At 38.7% G+C, this 20753-nt stretch overlaps 1 protein-coding gene across 2 annotated transcripts in view; it reads right to left on the bottom strand.

The window, feature by feature from the left end:
* The window catches only part of prex1 (phosphatidylinositol-3,4,5-trisphosphate-dependent Rac exchange factor 1), a 102882-nt gene that overhangs the window by 33956 nt on the left and 48173 nt on the right, over positions 1–20753 (bottom strand). For both annotated transcript variants that reach the window (XM_077579009.1, XM_077579010.1), the window contains exons 10-16: positions 14397–14544; positions 8317–8417; positions 6013–6116; positions 5698–5747; positions 5079–5154; positions 4319–4391; positions 498–643 (exon numbers count right to left, since the gene is read on the bottom strand). In XM_077579009.1, the coding sequence (XP_077435135.1) occupies positions 498–643; positions 4319–4391; positions 5079–5154; positions 5698–5747; positions 6013–6116; positions 8317–8417; positions 14397–14544 (698 nt within the window). The remainder of the gene's footprint in view (positions 1–497; positions 644–4318; positions 4392–5078; positions 5155–5697; positions 5748–6012; positions 6117–8316; positions 8418–14396; positions 14545–20753) is intronic.

The raw sequence follows: 20753 nt of genomic DNA, 5'->3' as shown, positions 1-20753 counted from the left end.
CGTCCAAACGGAATGAAAACCCCGTAATCGGCTATTGTCAGAAAATGTGCAAGGAGCATCAGTAGCTGTACTTACAACAATTTTATAGACAAATGATACTATTTATAGTTGCAGAGGACATGTGGGGATGGGGGGGGCATTTTCTTGTTCAAATAAGGTACAATGAATTTTCCCTTCTTGAAAAGTGGTATAGTGAAAGACGCCAGTTCTCTTTCTTTCTAATATGTATTTGTAATACTGTGAGATGTGGATGTGGATAAATTTATGTTGATCTACTTAGCTTTGTAATGCTTATTTAGTTATTTAGTTTTATTTGAAAAACCTTCTTCTATAAGTTGGCAAGGAAAAGGATTGCATCCCATAAATTGTGCCTCGCAACAAGTAGCTACATCAGTGGTGGAAGAGACCAACCATTGTCCAATCTGCTTCCTCAGTGCCTTTGTGTGCCTTTTGTATCTTTTTCCACATACTTTGCCTCAAACATAGTTTGAACTCACCACAAGAGACTTAACCAAGATGTTCTCGATGAGCTTGAAGTCATTCCGCTGGAGCTGTTTGCTCTTTGAGCTGGTTCCTTCTGTCTCCTCGTCGGCGTAGAAGCGGAAGAACTGAGACTCGTCTTTGAACTCGCTCTTCTCCAAAACTGAGGGGACACGCAAAATATAATGACGCCTTGGCAAAAAGTTGTGTTGAACACACTAACAAAAATCAAATCTCACAAGAGCACAAATCTTCACATAAAGGCCATATATTGGCTGAGTGGTCAGTGAATCTGACACAAACGTGTATTATTATTATTATTATTATTATTATTAAGAAGCAGCAGCCTGTGCAGTGTTAGTTCATCTCACTGCTTCTGCACATGGGGCCACTCAAGCAGGTGAGCACGACATTATAAACACAAAACACAAAAAAATGTTTTGTTATGTTGCACATTTCCGTGTGATATCGTCATGCATGGGCAACACTTGCACAACCCTTGACTGATGGCATTCACTTTTTACAGTATTTTGCATCAGCTCAGTGCACAAGCATGGGCATATCACAACACAATTGTACAACAGTTGCCAAGACATGCCAAGCATGACTCTCAAATTGTTTATGGATCTCAACATGTTCGACCACAAAATATTGTGTCATTTCTGCCTGTGGCCTAACAACTTTGGCTTGAGTCAGAGCATTAACATCTGAATTACGTTCATTATTCAGCGAAGGGCAGTTGACGATACAGTTCTTGTATTAGATTTATTGAAGTGCAGCATAATTTATGTGGCTGTCTTGGTTAAGTCATAACCAACATTTTGTTTGTGTTTGTTTAGGTGAACAATGTGTAAACAAAGAGATGTAAAAGACATCAGGCTACACAGAGCCAAGGGTACGCAGCTGTTGAGCGGTTTAAAAAGCACCTGGCACCCCGAGTTCCATCCAATTCCATAAACTGATTACACACACGCGCTGACGTTGGTCTTGTGCCACCTCAAACCAACGTGAGTTATTTCCTCTGAGTCATAGAGGCTGTGGCCTTATAATGACAATTATTCAACTTCGGGGGTGTAGTTAAACAAGCAAAGAATTATGACATCCACAATTATGCAACAATATTAGCACACACTAAACAAACATTTTGACCTATAAGAGCACTATCAATAATGCTGGTCCAGCGTTATGGCTTTCAGCACAAACATGTTATGTCTTTACGCCAAAATCGTCATGTGATATTTCGGAAATGAAAAACAATTGAAGACTCGATATTGGACATGTGTTGTAGTGTACGTGCGTATTTTTTAATAAGCTTTTTTGTGCCACAGTTTTCTTATATATCTGGATACATTGATCAACTGGTCAAAGATTTTGTTCTGATTTTATATGATCTACATTTTGTTCTCCAATTCTATTTCGAGCAATTAATTTATTGATTTTCAGAGCTGCCTGTGTGGAGGTATAGAGAAGCAGCTGTTCAGGGTTCGGCCGAAGCAGATAATTACGCTTAAGCAAAAGTTTCCTGGCGGCTTTCACATATGATTCAACGCCTCCTGTTTTGCTTTTCAGCAAATCACATTACCTGTTTTGCACCACAACACAGCAGAAACTGCGCAGGAAGTCAAAGACAACCAAGAGGAATGAAGAACTAGGTAAAGGGCAACAGATGTGCTGACTAAGGTGAAAGTGACTGAAAAGAAAAAGGTTATGACCCTGAAGGCAAAAAGAAAAAATGGACACGCCGCCAGAACAGGTCATGCTTCAAAACAGAAGGTAGAAGGGTGTGTGCTTATACCTGGACATGTACAGGGTATGTGTGTAGCATGCATTCAGTTGGATTTCATATAGAAACTGTAAATAGTAGAAATGTATAAAGGAAAAAACACATTTTTTTCTATTGAGTCGATCAGTATGCAAAGTCTTCAATAAATGTCTACGCTAGGTTTGTTTAAAACCCTGGAGAACCCACGGGGTCAAATTTGGCCCCATTTAAATTCTGCTACTCAAATAACAAAGACCTTTTTTTTTTTTTTACAAATTTAACTTCAAAAGTCCAGAGTGCCACTTCTGACCCCTGCATGGGGCCATCTAGTGGATGAATATTGCACTTACATGAGCCAGAGTGGTGGTGACAAGATGGCTGGCAACATGCTGTTTTGTTGAGCTGGAAATCAATCCAAACAAAACCTTCTTCTCAGCAAACCATCAGATGGTAAAATTGTGGTTTTTTTTGTTAATCTATTTCATATCATGTTGCAGAATGCCTAGGAGTATGTTTTATATATATATTTTGATAAATTAGCAACTCTGAGCTAGTTCAAAAAAAGGGTTAAAATTGAAAAAACATATATTTTGGTGTTCAGTGAACTTATAGCAGTCATTTAATGTATAAGTCATAATTTTCCAAAGAAGAAAAGGGTTCTTGGGTTCTCCAGGGTTAAAATGTGTCATTTTAAGCATTCACTGTCACTACATTTGTATTATAAAAGAATGAGCAAATTGAAGTGCCATTTCCATACATAATAAATGTTGTATGGTAACAAAAAGGTTGGAGGTAGAAGCAATGAAATTCTTTTGATTGTTCCACCGAGCATCATCACCCATAGTACGACAACGAAAATGCTTTGGTTTACGAACTATAGGTTTTCAAGGTCATAAACGTCACGTAATTACTTTGCACAGCGGCATAAGAATACATTGTTCGGCGACGCCTGAAGCGTCATTTCTTTACATACAAATATTTACTGTAACGAGGACTTTAGTGTAGTGATATAACACAACACGGTTGTAGGAACTGAACTCTAGCAGAAACAAACCAAAAGTTTTTTTGTAAATGTGTCATTTTTTAAAAACACACCGAATCACTGAATTGCAGTCCTCACACTTTGGCATTGAAGCAAACATTTCTACTTTAAATGGGTCTTCATTTTCAAACGTAGCTTTGAGGGGGTTGCCGTGGTTTAGTGGAACAACCCAGACAGTTCTGTAGCGAAGCAAAATAAACTCTGGTTGGGATGCACTGCTAATACTGTTTATGTTCAACATACAGAGCTGGAGGCGAAGCCGTCACGCTACAGTGTGGGCAAAAAGATTAAAGAGCGCGTGGCCTTTCTGTTCCCAAAATTAGGGTCAGGAACAAAAACTGTTTTAAGGTCAGTTTTTATTGGGTGGGTTGTCTGTGTGAAATGCCGTATTCATCCTTGAATAGACGCAATATTTTTTTCCTGAAGGGCTTTTCCATTATTGTTCACTTTGACGACAGGTCATTTTTTTAAAGCGTGTTTTTTGTGTACGCTCGCGTTTAGTCTACACTCAAATTGCAACCAGTTGCCAAATTGCTTTTAGATCCAGACATTTCAGGAAAGACATTTTGAGGCTGGAAAAAAACTAACCTTTGTGACTTTTGTGTGTATTTTTCATAACATTACACTTTGTAGCATGACCTCTTTTTCTTAAGCCTTATTTAATAACCAGCGCGTTTAAAAATAAATACATTTGCCACCATGTCGGAACTCTTTGACTCTGCAACACACTTCCTTTCCAACGGTATTGCAACATTAAAATGCACACCTTAAAGCAATTTTATGTGAAGCAAAAAAAAAAAAAAAACGGAATTAGAATTGAATGAACTGTTTGAGATACTGCTTGTATTTGACAATATTTATTCAGATGTATTTGTATAGCTTCAAAGCAACTATGGACATATTTATGAATGAATTCTGAACTAATAACTAAATGATGTCACTTTTAATTACAGTTGCTTTGTACAGAATCCAACAAAAACTCATGTGTATCAGCAGCATTCAAATCCGCACGCGCTAGCAGAGGTTAAACTGACCGTGATGCAAGAAGCCGTTGTTGCAGAGACCCACGCCGAGCGTCACCGCATCCTCTCGCGTCGAGCAGTCTCCCTGGGAAATGATGACGCACACTGTCATTCACTAGCGTCACCTGCTTACATCTTCACACACACCTTGACGCACAACGTATTAATTACAAAGCCGTTTTTTTACTGTCAACATGATGGTGTTTACAAAACGTATGCACGAGAATGTCTAGTCAAACATCAGGTTGTTACCATTTGTTTAGGTCAAAACAGTCAATGAGCTGACTTCATTATTCAAAATTATACTTTCAAGGAGACATATGGAATATTTTTACCATTCAAAAGAGTCGCTAGGAGTCTTACCACGTATGTGACATGCTTTTGCCAGGCTACAATTACAGTACTGTAACTTTTGACCCTTATTAAATCGCCTCTATTGAGGTTGCGATCCTGTCTCATGCAAAGCAGCCACTGCCTTCCCTCTATTGCGGGGTGTGCAATGCGCGTATGGCTTTGTGCCCCGAGTCTGAAGAGAAGAGCCAGTTGCCAGACTGTAAAAGACTCGATTGTATTTTCACACGTGCAGGCAACGCTTCACCATCAAATCTCCAAATTGCATTTGTCAATTACAACAGCGGATCCATGTACGTGGTGCATGCAAGCGACATACATGGAAGGTACTGGTAAGTGCATACTTCCAGGGGAGCCCAGGAGCAAAACAACAGCAATTAGTCCTTACAGCTGTTTTCTAATTGAAACATAATGACATTACCTGTGAGAGGAGCCAATCCACGAGTTTGCAAGCAGGCACCACGGATTTAAATGTTTTCAAATGATGGTCTCTGTCCCTAAAACGACAAAAGATAACCATCATTTTTTTCCTTTCTTTTTTTTTTTTTTTTTTTAAACAAGTGCAATCAAAAAGTTGGCATTTGTCAAATGAAAGAGCTTTTCATTAATGACTCCAAAAGGTAATTGAGGACTTTTTTAGTGAAGTTTGACATATTCAACAGATTTTAACATGGGTTTTTAATCTTCACTCAACACGTGTGAAACATCATAGACAGACACATTATGAAATGTAGGGCAGTCTATAATTTCAATATCATGCTGTATTTAAAAAGCACTGGCTGGCAGTGATTTTACTTTATATGTTTAGCATTTAGAATTAATGCTTTAATGATTAATCTTTTTTTGTTTGCACCAATGCAACCCTGAATAGTGTAATCAGCCAGAGGAGGGATGAATGGCTGAATGTGTGCTTAAATGGTCAATGCACTTTTGATTCTCTATTCTTCTCCTCTGTTGCGGCTTATTTATTTATTTCAAAGTGAGATAAGCTCCGCAGAGGAACAAAAATAAAGAGAGAAAGGAAAAGGGCAGGTACTTACTTGATGACGGGCGTGTAGAGGCTGTGGAGGCGGCAGTAAAGCCTGACGCCCTAAAAGAGAAGACCCACATTGAGTCAGAGAACATTACAACACCTTTGATAAACAAGCACACAAATGAATCAAGATAGGAAATTTTGAGCTGAGGGTGCCCCGAGGCGAGTCTTTAAAGAGAGCATATATCAAATTTAATGTTGCCAAATCAGATTAAAGAACAGAAATTGGGGCCAGAGGGGATACACAGTGATTACCTCATTCATGTTTTATTTGAAAAAAGTAGTGAAGGTGGCGACAAAAGTGACACATGAAATGACACACCTTAGACATGATGTCCTCCATCTCGCTGCGGGCTTTGTAGGTGCCATCGTCGTAGCGGAAACGGTACAAAACTTGCTCATTTTTGAATTGATGCTTGTCTGATACTGAAATGACACCAAAGTGGGGGGAACAACTCACATGAAAACACTTTCAAATAAACATTATGAATGTTAAAAAGGAGAAATTTGTAGTTCAAATCCTGGAACGGATTTTTTTACCATCCAGAATCTTGGACTGAATTGTGTTCAACCTTAAAAGTTCCACTTTATTTCCTCATAAAATCTCAATGCAAAAACGATGACAATTGACGTGAGGATAAGAAGCAAAGTGATAACCAGGCTTAAATGTTCACCATGGCAGACAGTTATCAATTTCCATAAACTTCCTCCAAGCAATTAACTGCATTTAAACTTAATTCTCGCTTCCAGTGAATGAATCATAGAAAGTGGAAAATAGCAAATATTTGGCCAAACAACTGAAGACACCACAACAAACAAGCGGCTGGTTTTCATCGTCTAGACTTCATTTCTTTCATAGCCCAAAGGAATGCGGGAGGAAAACAGTTGTCATAACGTGTCAAATATAAGATTAAAAGTTAGTCAAATGATTACAGTAGCTCCGTTCTTATGGTAGAAGTGTGATATGCTTTACAGCTGATGCAAAAATGGGAAAGACCTTCCCTTTAAATGCTAAATTTGTGCATGACCCACATTACTTGACAAGGTCAACCTCATTTATTGACACCAACTGTGTGAGGCCAGAATCTTCCCCAAACCTCAGTAAACCCACAGAAGCCAACATGTCATCACGGCATCTCCCTCAGGGGGCGGGCCACAGTGACGGTAGACTTCAGGGGGATTTTCCATGGAAACCCAAAAATATCCCTGGGAGCCGGTGTGCACTTACGATGGACAACAGACCCTTCAGCAATAATGTGGACCACTGCATTCATACATTATTTATAGCTGTTTGTTTGTCTTTCATTGCCCAATGCATAATTCAGGTAAGTGGAAGTGCAAGTGTTGAGCATGAGAACGTTTTCAGTGTGGAAGGGAAATTGCAAAGAAAGCAAGGTTTTGCTCAAATCTGTTATTCCCCTGAAACAGGATCTGAGATATCATCAGTCAATACAGTAACTACAGCACAGAAATGATACTAGAATGGTACAAGACATGCAATCAGTCCTAATTTGGATCAATATCAGATTGCACATCTTCATAGGTAAGCACCTCATACATATGCATGAATTTTAATAAGACTCATGCATGATTAACTGAGAGCTCTCAGTGAGGGCATACCATCAACGCTTAAAAAATAAAATTCCGGAAAACTTCTTCCTGGATCCCAAATACCATACATTCAAGATAATCTCAGAAATTAAATGTCATAATGGCAAACATCGAGCAGCCCACAGAATACAGACGCTCCCCTACTTACGAACATTCGAGTTACGAACAACGGTACATACGAACATTTCTGCGCGTACAGTATGTCGAAAAATGTTCGGGAAGAAATGCTGTAAGTTCGATTTTGTATTGCGCGTAGTGCTTCTTTCCGCCGCTAATACCGACGATTGGCGCTGTGAGAGCTCATTGGAGGCTGAGCAACGTGACGAGGAGGAGGAGGAAGAAAACGCCGGTCTCCATGAAGCAGGAAATAACTTTTGAAGCCGATTCCAGCGACGACGAAGAATCTCTCATGATATAAAATCCTCCTCTTCCTCCTCCTCCATCATCTCCTTAAGCATCGAGTACATCTTCCAAAAGTAAGTTAAACTTCATTTTATTTATCTTATTACGTACATGTACATACTGTGTGTGTCTCTCGCTCTCTCTCTCTAACATACGTAGTACAGTACAGTACTGTACGTATTCTCTCCATTTTATTAAAAGTTTTTTTCAGTACAAACCAATGCAGGTTACTTGTACAAGCCTTAAACATACTTATATAAACCTTCAATATACTTATATAGGCTTTAAACATAAATTATAATACAAAATATAGCACTGAAGCAACTTACGAACAAATTCACCTTACGAACGATCGTCCGGAACGTAACTCGTTCGTAAGGTGGAGAGCGTCTGTATTGTCTTTTTTTTTTTTTAAGCAAATTTGACACTAACATGTACAAACACAAACATCACCAAAATCATTACCGGTTTGGTGGAAGAGGGTAAGTAAATGAAAACGAGACGAAAATTCGGCAAAAAGCTACTGGCAAGGATATGGGCTAAAACAAAATAGGCCAACTAAACAAAAGAGAACAAGGAGGGAGAGGAAGTCAATTTTGTGTTGCAGTCTCACCGTGGTGAATGATGCCATTTTCTAACAATGCTTGTCCTAAGTTGACTCCTTCGTCAGGTTTACTGATCTCGCCGCTCTCGATCAGCCACGATACAAACTCGCTGAGAAGAACAAAAGAGAAAGGAGTCAATAAGGGCTTTTAAAGGATTTGTGAAACTCACACAGATCTGTACTGCTTTATTTTGATTGTTGCCAGATGATTTTAGGGAGGGAGGCATGTAGGTAGGTTGCTTGGTCGAGAAATAATACATTCACTATTAGAAAGAGCTTTAAGTTCAGCTGTTGATTGCACCAGTTGCCAATTTTAAGAATCATAAGCCAAGTCAGATCATTCCAGATATCTGCTTAGTCATTTTATTCAAACATTTAGAAGCTACTCAATGCATCAGTTAAACAAGCTGCCATCTGAAACATTTCAACATGTCAGCTGCCAAGACTTCCCATCCAGCTGAATTCTGTATTACGAGTGGGGGGAGTTCATCTCCCGGGACTCCAGCGGAGATAGGGTAGCAGCTGGAGGCGGCTTCACTTTGCGAAAGAAAGAAGCGTCTTTAGTAATGCAGCAGCAGCAGCACTTGGGCGGTAAAGACTCAACAATATTTGTGGTGCCGTTTTTCATCCCGCGCCAAAAGAAACTGAGCGCTCTCAAAGATCAACTGTTTCTGTTGGATCCCGTGCGCCCGAGAAGCTTGAATATTTCTTCCAGCGGTAACTGATGAAGATGTTTTGAGTAGTAAGCATCTTTTTGCCCAAAGCGTTTGTCTCTATATGACGAGAAGTGCAATGCATTATTGACCGTGTTATTGATCGCTAAATGGCTTTTGTGTACTAATGGGAATGCAGACCATTTGAGGCAGCATTTTCTTCTATGTAACAACTGAGAAAAGTGCAAACAAACAAGAACAGGGAAACTAGAAGAGCAATCAGAGGATAGACCTGTACATTAATCACCCGTGAAACCAATCTAGCTTCTCAATAGCTAAACGGAGGTAAAGTCCCATTCCTATTAACATAAATTCTTTAGATCTATTGAAAAAATGCAACAAATTCCCATGTGAGCACAACAAATTGAAACAAAAAGCTGAATGCTATATGTTAAGTTTGGAAACGTTAAATTGGCCGTAGATTTGAATATGATGTGGCCGTTTATTTGAGCAGCATGTGCACAGATTGATTGACTGACAACTCAAGGCCAAATTTAGTCGGGATAGGCTCTAGAACACTTGTTAACACACAGGATAAGTGTAAGATAATTGATGTCTAAATAAGGTCAACCTTTGCAACAACAAAAAAATCGGAAAGAATATCTCCCCACAGGACCACAAAGTAAACAAACAATGTAATCAACACCAAATGAAAACATATTCTTGGCATATAAACATGCACGTGTAAGATTTAGAATGTGCTATGGTCGACGAGCCTTTTAGGAGGTCCACCCCAAAAAACAAAAACAAAAAAAAAGGACTTTGGTCAACATCATCGTCTCTTTCTGTAGCCATTCAAGGCCGAAGCTGCTAGCAATTTTGATGCATTTACATTTAGATTTTGCTTTAAGGCATCTGTGTGGTTAGGTTAACTCATTCACTGCCATTGACGGCTATAGACGTCAAAAATTTATTTCAACTATTTTTAACTCTTTGACTGCCAGACGTTTTCAGAAAAGGGATGCCATGGGTGCCAGCCGATTTAAGCATTTTTGACTGATCTTTCAAGGTCCACAGAAAATTATGTGTTTGGACTATGGAAACACTCATACTACCAAATGAAAGATTGGACTCTCATCTTTAATCAGAAAAAAAAGTTTGTTTCTACCTTATTCCGTTTTTCAGTAATCAACAATAGAAAATGGTTAGTTTCACCTCTGTTTTGAAAAAACGTATTTTAACGTCTTTGGCACTCCTCCATAGGATTTTACAAAACGTTATATAACGTTTTTGGCAGTCAAAGAGCTAGTAGTTTAACATTTTTTCCACTTTTGTTAACAAGAGTATGAAAACCAAGATTTTTATTTATTGTACATTTAGAACAGATATAACATTTGTGATTAATCGTGAGTTTACTATTGAAGCCATGTGACTGATTACAATTCTAAATTTTAACCGCCTGACGCGATTTAAAAAAAAGATTATTAAAAATTAAGGTCGTCAGACGATCATTTTTTAAAATTGTATTTAACCGTATGACTTCAATAGTTAACTCACAATTAATCACAAATTGTATATCTGTTCTAAATGTACAATAAATACAAATCTAGGTTTTCATACTCTCAAATGAATTTTTGACGTCTATAGTCGTCAATGGCAGTGAATGAGTTAATGTGTAATGTATGTGGCTGGCCCCTTAGTGAGCACTCGCACACACTGAGCTAGTATAAGTCTGCAAACATGTCGAGATTGCAAGAGAAGAGAGCGGACACCTTGAACCACCTGCCATAGCAACAGCGTGCGGCATGACATTTACATTTGATCATAATGAGTTTTTCTGACCGGTGAACAGCCAGATGCATCCAATGTCTGTGATGTATTTTTTATAGTAGGTTCGTGTTTGTAGGGTTTGTGTTCAGTTTTAGAGCGTGCATGGGACCGTTCACGTCAAGGGCCAGTGACAGTAAATCAAAGTTGACAGAACTCAAGTGTGTGCAGATGCTACGCAAGATTAATTTTGGTTACGGTGCTGTTAAAGAAATTATCATGATGACCATGATTAACAGTGTGTGTGTGTGTGTGTGTGTGTGTGTGCATGAATTAGAAGCACGGAGAACCTTCCACCACCACACAGTGAATGATGGATGACAAGGATAACGGCTTGGTGGGACACACCCAAGCATGTTGTTTATTTATGGAACACTGAATGGCAGCAAATGACCAACTCCAAGGAAGTTAAGACAGTTAAGCCATCCATTTTCTATACTGCGTGTCATTATGCGGTTTCAGGGATGTTAAAATGATGTATTTGTTTTATTAGATTACCCTATCAAATCTTATTAGATTGTAATTGTTTTGCCTTTACTGTAAATACAGTATAATCTTAAATGTAAAAAAAAAAAACAATATACAGGGTTCGATGACACTTTTTCCCCTCGCAAGAAGCACAGGTGCAACTACATCAAAAAAATGTAGTATCACATCAAGAAAGTTAAGTCACAAATGTGTGTAAAACATACATAAACCTAAGATCAGAACCTTTTCTTACTGATTTTGCATGCGATAAAATTAGCACAATGTTGTCTTGTTTTAGATGCCTACAAAGAAAGGCTTTTGACACAAACTAGAGCTCGTTACACAAACAGCAGTTTTGTTTTGCTTTTGCCTTGAGGGGATATCTTGCGCGGTAACATATTAAGTTCCTACTGATAATTATTATTAATTCACTAGTTTCATCCCATGACTTCATTACTGTTTTGTTTCCAGTGACATGTTGAGGTGTGAAAAAAAAAATACTGCTGTCTGGGTTTGCTTTGTTTTTACAAGCCTGTAATTTGCCCTTGTGGGATGAATAAAGTTGTATTTATTGAATAGAATAATAAAAGCTAGAGCCAATCAAATTCACCAAAGACCGGATTCCATTTATTCCCTCAAGTCTTTTTCTTAACATGTAGAAGTAAGCACAAAATAATGTAAGTATCGATACGATGAAAGCTTCATTAGCGTAACGTCTTAAATGCCCTGGCATGGAAAAAACAGACATGAAATGTGATCTGCTCATGTGTATTAACGCTGAGAAAATATCAGATAGATGACATTATGCTATCGGGACAACAGGCTGTTATCAAAGCAGCCACTCGATTTAATTAAATTAACGTCTTCTGCCCATTCATCAGTAAGACTAATGCAGGGAGCAGATACTAGTTGCCCTCATCAAGTGCATTTGACAGAGTGATGAAGTGAGGACGACGTGGACTGGCAGGAAGGATATAAAGCACGCATTGACTAACATTACAATTTGAACCCGATTCATAACGACTGCTGGCAATGAAGCTGTGTCATGCAAGTGGATGGGCAGAACATGATAATTATGACTCACAATTTTAAAATAGTCTGCTCCGATGGGAACAAACGGAACGGTGGCATATTCAGTTAAAGGGCAGCGAGAGCAAAACATGGCCAGAGGAACATCAGAACCGTCCCACTCGTTTAGAACTATATTTATTGCTGTTTTATTTGGATCCAACTCATTCAATCATATTATTGTACTCTGGTTCTTTAAATCATATTAGAGGTCAACAGAAGACCAAAGTTGTGCTATTTAGAAAGCTCTTTGTACCTCCTCAGTGCGGCCCTGCTCTGTTGCGTGCGCAAGAGTCGTCATTACACTTCGCAAACAAGCCAGTGCACGGATTACATTGGCTGTCCCAGCTGCAAGTCATGTATTTGTAATCAGAGGGCTTTTTGTAGAAATTGTTGTTCTCTTTTATATGGCGTTTTATCCAGAATATATTATTTTGACCGTTAGGTGAGGTTTGGAAAGGAACTGACACTTTTTCTTGTTATTTTTGCTTTGAGCACTACTACACTTTAGCATTAACTCATTCACTGCCATTGACGCCTATAAACGTCAAAAATTCATTTGAACTATTTCTATTAGTTTAACTTTTTTTTTCCACTTTTGTTAACAAGAGTATGAGAACCTAGACATTTTTTTAATAATCTTTTTGGGGGTTGAAAAAAGAAAAGAAAAGATTATTAAAAATTTGGGGCGTCAGGCGATTAAAATTTTTAATTGTAATTAATCGCATGACTTAAATAGTTAACTCACGATTAATCACAAATTTTATATCTGTTCTAAATGTACAATTTTTTTTTCTAGGTTTTCATACTCTTGTTAACAGAAGTGGATTTTTTTTTTTTTTTTAACTAATAGAAATAGTCTATGGCAGTGAACGAGTTAACACAGGAAAAGTAGGTACTTGTTTGCACCTCTATTTATAATAGTTTGTATTTATTATTTTAGTATATATGACAAAAATGACATTTTGAGTATGCACTAATGCAAAATAGGTATGTTTTTTACAGTCTCTTACAGTTTTTCTCCTTAGGTTTGGCACATTTCTTGAAACGGAAATGACATTTTTCAAAATACCATGGACAAATCCCCAAAATCACCATACAATTGGTGTCAACTGCATGTCATTCCTCATTGCTCTCATTAAACTGCCAATGTCTTAGTACATGTCTCAATTGCCTCAGTGGATCTTTGCAAATGGTTGTGTACATTTAGCCTACAGTTAGCACAATGTGCCCACATTTAGCACATTTTCTGAATGAATAGACCTTGCTGATCCATCCTGTTTTTCTCAGTCTAAAGGTTGTCCTCTCCAAAACATGTCAGCAGGATTTCAGTGTGTCAGTCATAATATGCTAAATGTGAATTTGCATCAGGGCCTGGTTTGCAACCCATCCAAAGATGCTACTACCCCCATACTCTCCTTTCCTCAAGCCAATTAAGGAGTTTTTTTCTGCTTGGAGGTGGAGAGTGTATAAACATTGGGCTGAAGACCAGTTGACCCGACTTCAAGCAATGGATGCTGCACACGAAGACATCACAGAGGATCATCGTAGAGGATGGTTGAGTCAGTCACGCCGTCTTTTTCCTCGCAAGGACAGCACAAAAATGCTGTTTTTCAACTCATTCAAAATATTTACATTATTCGGGTACTATGTTTGTCCTATTTTTTCTTATTTCAGACAACCTTCCTATGTTTTTGTTTTCATTTACTTTTCTTGTTGAGCAGTCTCAGAGTGTTATTTGTGGATCTCCAAGAGAAGTTTAAAAGGTCGTTTTTGTTTATTTGCGCTACAGAACCATGAATGAAAGAGGGGCAGCCTTAGTTTGAGGTCTGCTGATGGTAAAAGTCTGGTTGGTACCAGTTATTATTCATGATGTCAGTTTGGCCTGGCTTTTCGGGAAGACTTAGACTAAGGACTTGGCTTTAGATGAAGGAAAGGCTTTGGGATAGGAAGCCAAAGCAGAGGTAGAGGATATAGAGGATGTAGGGAAGAGAGTGGAAATCTTGCCAAGACTTTCCAGGAAGACTGAATACAAGCGCTGGTGAAAAGCGCTTGTGACATTCTAGCACTCACTTTCCCATGAAGCACTTGGGCACAATGCTGAGCTTCCTGCGTCTGTCCTTAACGAGGTGCCGGCTCTTGGTCATCATCATGTGATAGAGCTTTTCTCCTTTTTCTGCTATCATCACATAGGCATCCCGCTCCATTCCAAGTTTCAGACCTGTGAGAGACAACAGAGAGAAAATGTGACACATTGTCAAAATAAAAAACAAAAAAACTGAAGTTGAAATAAATGCACAACTTGTAGGCCAAGACATTTTCCAAAATTTTACAGAAAATCCTTACGCATTATTTGGGTGCATTGGTCTAACAGTTAAAATAAATATTTGGACTATTATTTTGGAAATATACAATACATTTTACTCTGTTAGGTGACATAGTCCTTTCTAATTCAAGTTGACAGTGGCAGCACGTTCCACATGCGTTAAAATAATGGTGCCATTTTTTGGTTCACTGCAGGTGAATAATTATAAGTTGTCTTTAATTTCATGAATAGGAGAAGGACTCAAATAGACATTAGAGGCTTCTTCACCGCAGGAACTTTTAAAGAACTTTGCAATTTACCTTACTGAATGAAAATGTTTTTGTTGCATGTTGAAATGAAATTTTGTTAATTGATTTCATAAATGCAATACACTACAGTTTTTTTTTTTTACATACTGACAGAAAAACAACAACTATACATAAAAGTTAACCTCACTTTAAATGTCAAAGGGGTTTTGTGGCTCCTGGTGGGTTTTTTCCTCCTGCTGTTGACTGTTGAAATGGCTCAGAGTATTTAAGAGAATCCTGCTCACACTCCGATGTATAATTTGTATTTCACCCCAACATTTAGAACCAGATCACAAACATGCAGTGCGAAATACATACGCAATGAGAGCTGCACCACTTAACTGCTAAATCAATGCAATTACAGTCATTTCTGGACTTCACTTGCATTCGACCCTGCGGCTAATACAAAGGTGCGGCTAATACAAAGGTGCGGCTAATACAAAGGTGCGGCTTATCCATCAGATCACTAGGGGGGCGCAAAATAAAGGAAGCGCAAGCGCGTCAGGCAGAGCAAAACAAACCAAGTGAGCCCAAAAACAGTAGCCGAGACGAGAGCGAGACAATTTGCACCCTCATTATGGAAAAGAAAGTAGCAGATAACATTAAAACACCTGCAGCTTAAAGTCGGGTGCGGCTTATATGTAACAAACTCGAGTATTCACTAAATTTAGCTAGCGTGGCTTATATTCAGGTGCCCCTTGCACTGGCCAGAGGGGAGGCCAGGGTGACACGTGCCCCTGCTCAAATGAGATTGGACCCTGCAGTCGCCAAATGATTGACATAACACGACGTGCGGCGCCAGTGCAGCCTCCCTTTTTTTTTTTCAATCAGGCGCCTACTAATTGCTATGCCCCTCCTGCACGGTAGGTGGCGCTATGTACCACAATATGTTGCAATCTACCTCAATAGGAGTCTGGAGGAAAAGAATCTCCCGAGTCACTTCAGATCAGTGCATCAAGATGACACGTTTTTGGCAACGTCATGTTGGTTTCCCCGTGAGATATGAGTGACTGTTTAAAATATTTTAGATTCAGATAGATTGTTTTGAACGGACATCAATAAGTTAAAGTTGTTTTGCACAAGCTAAAAATAAATCCATGAGATGAATGACAAACGAAGACGTGAAACAGGAAACAGAAGTACGCAGCGGCCTTCCAAATTAAAAGCGTAGATTTAAAAATGAGAGATTTAAACATCACACACAAAACAGCTTGAAGAATACAGCTTTGCACTTACTTAGTATATATGCCCTAACGTTTTTAGTCTAGAAGTGGGGGCTTTAATAGCAGGATTTAATAACATTATTATTAAATAATAACATTAGTAACATTATGTGGTGGTAAATAAAGTGCTAGGAGTAACAAATCTTTCTTTTTTTTTCATAGGGTGTGTGAAAAATTCAACAAGAAAATATGACTTGTTCCTTACACAAAACAAAATTCAAATTTCATTCATGTTAAACACTGTTAATTGTTCGAATATTGTACATTTTGTCTAGCACATTATGGTATATATTGTGTGCTATAATCCATCCATGCATTTCCTGAACTGCTTACATGTTCTATAATATGTACTTAAATATATTTCAACATTTAGAGACTCCGTTTGAAATGAATTGTTTACAAAACAAAAGTATTTGCCACAATCTTTAGATACGCATAGTAGTGTTGATCCAATACCGTTTTTGACCCCCGAAACCGATTCCGATACCCAGTTTTGCAGCCGATACTGTACCAATGCCAATTTTTTTCTTTTCTCGACATTAAAAAGATGTCCTGCCATTGGTTCAGAGCATTCGAGGGCTAATAGGATATCTTAGCTTGGCATGCAGAGAACATCTCACACATCAGTGAATGTCGTGCACGAGCAAAACACAAGATGCTGCATCCAAAGTCCTATTTTAGCGTTGGAAATAATGGTATCGGGATGTTACTTGTTACTACTCGCCGATGCCGATACCACTGTTTTAATGCAGTATTGGGGCCTCTCCCGTTACCAGTATCAGTATCGGAACAACATTAATACTAGGTATCCTTAGCCCCTCCCTGCCCCCCCCCCCCCCCCTATTTATAAAAGTCTGGCTCCGGAAAAAGAAAAAAAAGAACAATTCCAGATGTGAATCACAACTGAGCAAGTTTTTTTTTTAGACAAAGTTAAGGAGGGCATAATGATTGGGACCTTGTTCGTGTGTTGATATGTTAACAATTACGTGGCTTGTGTCAGAGCAAAGCATGTACTGTAAAGGTTTATTGTGAGTTGCGTTGCCCCTCCCACGAGTCCACTTTTAGAGCTCCTTCCTTAACGCCTTGTGGCTTTTGGTGAAATTCTGATCTGCACTGTGACACTATCTGTCTTTTGCTCACCGTGAGCTTGAGACTCCATAAGAAACTCAAATCTATTTTGGGCCGCATCAAACTCAACATAATATCATAATTCTGATGCTTCTGCCATCATTTTAATTAATTAATTTTTTTACAGTCAAATTGGCTGTTTTCCATCCGTCCATTTGCTATAATGTGTGTCCTCTTTAGTGTTGCGAGTGAGTGGGAGCCTATCCGAGCAAACTGTGGATGGGAGGTAGGGCACACATTAGAATAGTTGCCAGCCATTCACAGGCGAAAACAGACAAACCGATCACTCACTGTCAAATTTTTCAATCAAGCTCACACGTATGTTTTTGGGATGGAAACTGGAGTGTAAAGTGAGAAAAAAAATACACAAGCACATGGAGACCATGCAAATTTCACACAAGACTGCCTGAGCTGAGGTTCGAACCCAGAACATTCCAGACGTGCTAGCCACTATATCACCATGCTGCCCAAATTGAGTGTTTTTGTCTGGCAATTTTGCTGGCTGAAATTTTTATTCATTTGTTTATTAAGCAGACCAAATTCCAGCTGTTTCCTTTTTATTGGCGTTTTTGTATTCAAATGTTATTTATATCGGGCACCTGTCAAGTTAACAAAGGCTCTATGATGGCAGCAGCTTTCCCAGAGATGTGATTAAATAAAATGCCAATATTTCCTCTTTTTCTCTTTAATCTGAACAAATCTGAGCTCTACGAGCAAAGGGAATGAATTGTGTTTAACTTTCGAGGTTCCAATGAATGCTATAGTAACAAAAATATTAGGGGTGGCCAAAAAATCGATTCTCATAAGAATCATAAAGATTCAGAATCAATTTTAAATGTCCCAAAATTGATTTTATTTCAATTATTTTATACTGTCTTGCCTTTGTTTGTGTGTGCCTTTGTTTGGAGCGCTGTTCATGTTGTACCCGGCTTGGCCAATGAGGGGCAGTGTGGTTCCACGCGGTCTAATACACTGTTAAGTTGTAGCCACATTAGAGAGTAGAAGGAAAAAGTATCGCAGACCCAAAAATCAGAATCTAATCGAATCGTGACACATTCAAAGATTCCCACCCCTAAAAAATATGTTTTCATGTTAGTGCTTTTTTCACAATCACATATCTGAAGAAGTGCTGTGATGCATTACTGTATGTCACTAAAGTTTTTTCAGTTTGTGGCATGAAAGTAACTGTATGGCGCCCTTTGTCACACAAGGCACCATATAGTGTGTTTTGAGCGTGTGTTAAAATAACCATACAAACTCACTATGAGGTACAGTAACAGCACCCCAACCAGTCAAGTGAAGACGGATAAACAATTAAATACATAATAAAGATTTGGGGTAACAATTGTTTTTTTTTTAAGTTACCTTTGAAACAAAAGAAAGTATCAGTGCCCTTAAACACTTTTTTAGGTTTGAATGCTGAATTTCCTATTGCTATAATGTATGCCTGTATGTCAAATGAAAGTCATGCATCCCCAGTATATTTTAACTGGAAGAATGTGACTACTTTATTTTTATTGGACAGCGATGAAATATATGTGTCAAGTGCTGGATTCTGATTCGGAGACAAAAAAAAAAAGAAAATAAAAAGTCAATTTGTCCATGGAGTCTTGTGTGGTTGTACTGGCGGGTCGTGACGGATGCTGGGTTCTATTACATGTGACAGCAGCTGAAAGGACTTTAACAATAGGGGTTATTGAACAACACACGGGGGTCTTTCCAGTGCAGAGACCTCTCAGCTTCTTGTCCAGCTGCCATAGTTTGTCTTGAGCTGCTTCTTGTCATCTTTCACTTACCAGCATGACATAATCACATTATCTAAGGAGGCTGTTCTCATGAGAATTCAGTCACTACAAAACAGGATGCACCATCATTAGTAGAATCAGACACAATTGCTCGGGTTACTGTTTCGACTTGTGGAATGTGATGCAATATATGGAGGGTGCCACTGCAACATTTCTCAGGAATACGGACATCGGAATGTGATGTCTTTTAGGACGATTGATTGCAGCCACGTGTGAGCACAGTAAAAACACAGAACACAAGACGTGTTAGGTTAAATGTCGAGCTTTGTTGAAGAAAACCAAGACCAAAATAAAGAGGCCGACAGACAGGTAAGCCCATAGTGAGACTCTGGTTGGTAACCCGGTGGGTAGTAGGTGATGTCTGGTCGGTGCTGGATTTCACTTTTCTTTCTTTTCTTTGATCCTTCCTCTGGTCTCCTGACAACCTTACGATTCTAGCTGGATTCTGAAGTATGCGGTTTAGGTGAACGGTATGGGATTTTTAATAGGTTTTAGGTGAATTAATGAGTATCACACGCACGCATACACACTCACTCACGCACATACAAAATTAAAATATTTTTTTTTAAAAAAGAGAGCAATGATGATGACATGTCGAATCGATAAAATTACCGAATGAACAATACTGAGCTCTCTCTCAGAATTAAAAAAAAATAAAAAATAAAAAATGATGAAAGACCAAAATAAAGAGGCCGACAGACAGGTAAGCCAGCAGTGAGATGTGTTCACTGTCGAAAGGGAAATGTGAGTGTAAACGAGGTGCTGTGACTGATCAGGCATCTGTTAGCCTCAGGTCAGTTTCCGCCAGCTTGTAATTTAACACTACAAGCTGCTGCACACTTCTGTGTGCTTATTCATCACACTATCAGATCTGACATTGTTCAAATCCGTTGTGGGCGATTATTTAACATATGCCCGGATTTACAAAGGCAAATTTACCATCTTGTGAAACACGATCTGTTGAGTACGTATTGCTGCATTTCCGACCAAATCGTGTCCAAACAATCAAATTTGGGATCTTTTTAAGCCATCAATACTATCGGGTGGCCTTTTATGTTACCCGGCAAATCTGGTTAAAACCAATCACAGTGTGTAATACACAAAACATTATAAAGACAGATGGCCCACAACAGACAGGTGGGAACACTTTTAAAAGCAGAAGAGGGGTGGAAATGATAGAGTGAGCACAATTTAAAGGGGACAAAAGAGCATCAGGTTACGTAGCCGAAAACAGCTTTGTTTCATTATTAATTAGTGAAACAAAGTCAATGTGGATTTTCACACAAACAAAAGCTTTAGCTTACTTCTCAGCATCCAAACAAACTACAAGGACAAACCGCTTTCAGCGCCTTAATCCTAATTTGACGAAAACTCAGATTAGCCGCATAGCTCATTTAACCATTTTATCACATACAATAGCAGACATTTTGCTTCCGTTATCCTGTCACCTAAAAGCCTAATATATTTTTTGGAAGAAAATCTTGTTCAAGGTGGGACACCACCACAGGATACAACATTGTTATTTCAGGACAAAGGCACATCCAGTTGTTAATTAATCACCTGAGGGAGCTTCGCACGTATCCACGATGAGCCTCCACAACAACATGGACGGATGCACCAAAACGCAACATGATTTAAATCAGATATTTGGGCCAAGGTGA

This window comes from Vanacampus margaritifer, chromosome 1 (genome assembly GCF_051991255.1).
Source record: "Vanacampus margaritifer isolate UIUO_Vmar chromosome 1, RoL_Vmar_1.0, whole genome shotgun sequence".
Lineage (NCBI taxonomy): Eukaryota > Metazoa > Chordata > Actinopteri > Syngnathiformes > Syngnathidae > Vanacampus > Vanacampus margaritifer.
The sequence above is the reverse complement of the archived record's forward strand: the minus strand, read 5'-3'. Positions and strand labels throughout refer to the sequence as shown.